At 40.5% G+C, this 5,438-nt stretch overlaps 1 protein-coding gene across 1 annotated transcript; it reads right to left on the reverse strand.

Moving 5' to 3' along the window:
* Positions 1-3,746, reverse strand: ptger4c (prostaglandin E receptor 4 (subtype EP4) c). The gene is made up of 2 exons (XM_035423404.1): positions 2,718-3,746; positions 1-2,007 (listed from the first exon to the last, which is right to left on the reverse strand). Exons 1-2 carry the CDS (start codon positions 3,567-3,569, stop codon positions 1,360-1,362), a joined length of 1,500 nt encoding a protein of 499 aa, XP_035279295.1. The 5' UTR covers positions 3,570-3,746; the 3' UTR covers positions 1-1,359.
* Between the last annotated feature and the right edge of the window lie 1,692 nt (positions 3,747-5,438).

Here is a 5,438-nt window from a genome sequence, read left to right on the forward strand (position 1 = left end):
CAGCTGTAGCTAAGTCATAACAGCATGTCTGTTCTAAAAGGAGGGATTGTTACCTGCATAATGAGAGCACTGAAAATATTGTCTTTCAAAACACTCACCGCCACACTGTAAGCATGTATGTTCAATACACTGATCCTCACTGTTTATGTCTCTCCTGTACACTGCTAGTCACATAGCATTCTGGGAGAGCCCATTCAGATTGGACGAGGAGCACCTCTTAACTTTCGTTTATGTGACTTCATAATCTACATATAATTTAGACAAAAATGCAAAATACCTAAATACATACCATTAAGCCAAGATACCTAAATAAATGCCATTAAGACAAAAGAAACCTTTTCAATCAGAACAAATCATATCCCCAACCACTGCTGTATTATAGGATCAAGTATTCACACACGGAAATGAATGCAAAACCATATCTTATAGCACTACCGCACAACAGCTCACTTCCCATACAAAGCTATTTGATAACACTTGTCTTGTGTGTGTTCTATGCCACAGCGAATGGTGGTTAGGGCCCCAAATTAATTCGCTTTGACTTTATAAATGAAACACACCAGATTACTAGTAAGCTGTAGGCAATGCTTTTTAAGTGGGAACCCCACAAACATTTTTTGACTTAAGCCAACACTTCTGCTGCTGCAGACTCTCAGATGTTATTGGGGTGAACTAGCTATAGCTCATCAAGTGGATTTAGCAAAAGGCCTAAACAGCACATATGCAGCCATAAAAAAATACAAGTTGAAATACTGTCTTGTACATAAAGGTACAACATATTAAGAAAATGTATTTCACATAATTTCAAGTATGGATAACAAATATCACAGAATGCATGATTCAACAAAATCTTTAGGAATGACATTCCATAACTGGTGAGAGTTTTCTGTTAACTGATTTTTCTGTCATTAAATTAATTATTAGATGAAAAAACTAACTGTATTTCGAATCTCATATCAAGTATGCACTAATTCCTGTTACTCAACATAAAATATATTATTTTAAGAGAACAAGGTAACAGCATACCTGCCCATCTCATAATGCAGTAATAATTGCTTCTACCATATACTGCACCTCCAGTGGCGATAGATTTGTTTCTCTGTACCATAAGCATCTATGAATTTACCTTTGCACACCTTTGTAAGGCTCGGTTCATAAGGAGTATAGAAAGAAATGCAACCTCCACGGTGTTCTTCAACAGAACCCTTTTGTACTTGCTAGTTTTTCCAGTATTTCAAATGTCACGTGGATTTGTTGAACAACAGTGCTTGACAGCCTGCTGTTATGGTCGGGGAAATTTATGACCATAAACACGTTGTCCTTGGGACAAATACTTTCAAGGACCTGTTCAGAAATATTTTAGAGGCACCTCTCTGAAGAGCAAGAGTCTGGTGTGCTGAAAGCGCACGTCACTATTTCAGCTGGTCTCTCCTGCCCAGAGAGTGCCTGTGACAGAGTCGATCTTTCCGCTTCCCCACCAGTAATGCTGCCAGACGCTTCCTTAATAACGTAACACAAATCAGGTAGGCCTTCGGCTGGTTTAGAGTTTACGGGCAGCAGCTTCACGGAACCATAATCAGCGCTCTGTTCGACGCTGAAAGGATGGAAGCTCGGTTGTGCGATACTGAAGTCCCAGTGCTGCTGTAACGTGAAGTCGGTAAACGACTTAGTCCTGGAGGTGACCTGTTTCCCAGCGTCCTGTCCATAGTTTCCCGTTGCCAGGGATGCGTAGCTGGTGGTGTTGCTGTTCGCGCAGGAAGGGGGCGTTTGCGTGCCACTTACGCAGCCAACTTTGCGCCTGTTGCTGTCCCTTTCAGCCCTAATTGTCCGTTTCACGCTTTCGCAACCCTTGAGGAGCAGATTCTTCCGACACAAAATGTAAACCCATGGATCCAGGATGGGGTTGAAGGCGGCGAACCGTATCGCCAGGAGATCCTTTCTGTAGTCCACCGTTCCTCCCGATGATAACTGCGCAGGGCCATATATCTGGTTTGCAAAGATCCGCACCTGTTAAGTTCAAAACAACATCTGTTCACTCAGAAACTTCTTTTTTTTTATTTGCAAGCAATTGGCTCACGGTCAGCAGTAGAAGTAATATGTGGACGCTATGGTAAATCATGATATTATTTTCATCTAAACAGTTACTGCGAATGGAAAGCTGGGAACTCTTACATGTCACCATTTTAAGGTTACCTGCCCCATAATTAAATTCCACAGGCAAGCAGTTCAAGTGCAATGAGCTGAAAATGGGTTCAGACTGATAGTTAACTGAATACTTATCAGTACATTTTTTCACAGATTGGCAGGTGGGCTATGTGGTTTTGTTATTATATATGTATTTGAGTTGCTTGTAAACTGAATGCTGCAGGCAATTCAAATAATTTCTGGCCGTGTAACTTCTGAAATAAAGAGACAACATTCAATTGGCTGTCGTAGTCTAGGCTACTAGACCCTTGGGGCCAGAACTAATTAACTGAATGATGACCGAAGCTTGGGTCAAGCCTGTGAGATACCTGCAAATAATGTTGAGAAAATATCCGGCGTTTAAATAAATGACATTTCCGTTGCCAAGCTGTTAAGTTATTTCATATCGAGACCATAGCTCAGTCCAAGCAAAAAACAATTTAATCAAATTCATTCAGAGTGTACAACAAAGAACTGTGTGTCTGCCATCACAACCCGTTTAGAATAATATTGAGATAGAACTTTACACTTACCACTAAAGGAATGGAACACACCAAGAATACAGTAGTCATTAAGAGCAACAGCCAAAACATCTGCATTTCTGCAGCTGAAGTGACAGATGGAATCTTTGGAAACCGTCGCCTCGAACCCCCGTGTTTTCCGGATACCTCTGCTTTCACGACCCGGGTTCGCTGGTTCATTCGCACCAAAGATCTACAAACTGCGAAGTTGCATATGACAGTCACTGCTATCAACATAAGCATGAATCCTCCGTACAAAAATGAGTATGAAGCAGCAAGGGGTGTCATCGCCCGCCAGTCCAAAAAACACCAAGTACCCGGCAAGTGTCTCACGTGTTTGCCGAATCCGAAGCTTGGCATGACACACAGTACAATGTTGACCAAGTATGTGGCCGTAAGCGCAAGCCGGGCCATCGTCCTGTCCACATATTGCGAGTAAAAGTAAGCGTGGTTAATGGCAAGGTACCGCTCTACTGCCATAGCGCATAATATTGACATTCCAGCAGAACCGAAGAAAAGCATTGAAAAAGAGAAGAAGTGACACAGTGGCTCCCCGCCGGGCCACCTGTTCCTTACATACGTTGCAATAACTACCGGGCTAGTGAAACATGTCCCCAGAAGATCGGTTATTGCCATCCCACAGACCAATGTGTAGAAAGTCGTTTCTTTTTGTTCTTTCTTGGAGATGCTGAGCACCACGATAGCGACGAGATTTCCCAATACTCCCACGACGAACATGGTAGCGGAGGTGGCTACGGTGCGGGACTCCAGCACTAGAGGAAGAGAAGTGATGTTGTCCGGTACGAAAAAACGAGATTCCGATTCTGAGACATTTGTTCCCGCAGTGTGAACAGAAGTATTCATAATTGAATACGTATTCGCCGAAGAACGTGTTATTACAGGGTAGGCTATCGTCCGAAGTTCTTTGAGGTTTTGTGTTAGGCTAAGTTAAATAAAAAGAAAGTAAAATTAAATGCGTTAAAAATATAATTATTCGAGTCTTTTGGTATTTTCTTACCGTGCTCATTGGGATCGTGGTATATCCCCTTCGTCCTTTTTTTTATTGCAGCACTGTGGTCGCTGCAGCGAGCTTTTATGGCTATGTCTCAGTTGTTGGTGCTGATGTCAGTCCTCTGTCCTGACGCCACAAACGCACACGAGCGCTTCTCTGATGACATCAGAGACACGCTTGAATGTTAGCCTACAGCTCGTAAAGCATTGAAATCTTAATGCAATTCAGTCTCTATTTGGGGGGTCTGTGTTTGTCCATATAAAAAGTAGTCTACGTGGAAATATGTAGAGTGTGTGTGTTGAAAACTGTGTAGTTGTATATATCCTTATCTTATGGCATCAGCGCAGGTTGTTACCTTTTATTTGCGACAGAGAATTTACCAGTGACCAAAATGTGCGTGTTTTCTCAATACTTACTCCGTATGGGGGTCATATACAAAGCTATATAATCATAGGTAAAAAAAATAAAAAATAAATAAAAAAAACTATCTCACCTTAGTAGAGCAGTAGGCCATGTGCTTATAAATTAACATCAAATAAAGCTTGCTATTCCGTCTGTGTTGTTGTACGGAGCTCAGCGATTCTTAAGGCACTTAAGGCGCGTCGGATATTTATTTCTTTAACCTTTATGTAACCAGGTAAAATTGATTGAGAACAAATTCTCATTTACAACACTGATCTGGCCAAGAAGGCGTGGATATTTTACTAATTACTCTTTATAAGGAGGTAAATAAAATCTATAATTATGTATTCATTATGAGATCTACAAATCTGACAAAACTTTCTACCATCAACACTTGATGGATTGAATAGCTCTGCGAAGGACAAGTGCTCCCGGTTGGGGGCGCATTTGTCTATTGAGCAACAGTACGTCAGAGAACTCAAACTAGCTTCCGATTCAGTATTATCAAGGATTGGTCCCATCTTCAAAATAAACCCGATGGACATTTAATTACAAATATGTAAGTTCAAGGTCTGCACGTATGTAGTGTGCAGTTTGGGATATTTGGGCTCTATTGACTGGTACTAAAAAAGTGTACCTATTATCTTTTAAAAACTCAAGACCCATCAACATTTTTTGAGGAAAGGTTTGGTTTATCATTCTATCAATATGGTGAGATGACAAGATAGGTAGTTCATTCCTGTATTTAAGTGGCTAATTCCTTGACTTCACCAAAATGGCACTGAAATAGTTCCTTATGGTAGTCAAGAGAATGCTGAGTGAATGAGCTCTGCTTTAACCAGCGTAAATGAACTTTGTCCTTAAATGAAATGTATAACAATAAACCATACTTGTATATTTTTCATATTGCTTCATTTTGGTCACTCTAAAGCCTATAGTGGTGTGTAATCCTAAAACTTGGCTTAACTGTAAAACATTCATGCAATTTTTAAAATGTTCATTAACTCCCAGGTATCTACAGATCATGTAAAGTATGGGATGTGGGATGTGGCAGAGACCAGAGATGGGTGGGTACTTTTCTTAGTGTTTATATTTTTATTATGTCAAATATTCTGGTCAGTTTAAAAGTCATTTTATTGTTTATTAATACTATCAGGGTTCAGCTTGGGTTAGTGGAAGTGGTAGTTGTTTTTGGATTTGGATCACCCAAAGACTTACCCTTTATTATGAAAAAAATATGTCACTGAACATCATTTATAAGGCTATACTTTGATGTCCCAAATACTGGTTACTGGTTGGTTAGATATAACTGCCTGTTG

The sequence above is a fragment of the Anguilla anguilla genome, chromosome 6 (genome assembly GCF_013347855.1).
Source record: "Anguilla anguilla isolate fAngAng1 chromosome 6, fAngAng1.pri, whole genome shotgun sequence".
In the NCBI taxonomy this organism is placed as follows: Eukaryota; Metazoa; Chordata; class Actinopteri; order Anguilliformes; family Anguillidae; genus Anguilla; species Anguilla anguilla.

Bases quoted from the DNA above. Each gene is read 5' to 3' on its own strand.
- ptger4c (XM_035423404.1), bottom strand. From the start codon at position 3,569: ATGAATACTTCTGTTCACACTGCGGGAACAAATGTCTCAGAATCGGAA. The intron at 2,008-2,717 runs GTAAGTGTAAAG...TGAACTTAACAG, and splicing joins TGTGTTCCATTCCTTTAGTG to GTGCGGATCTTTGCAAACCA.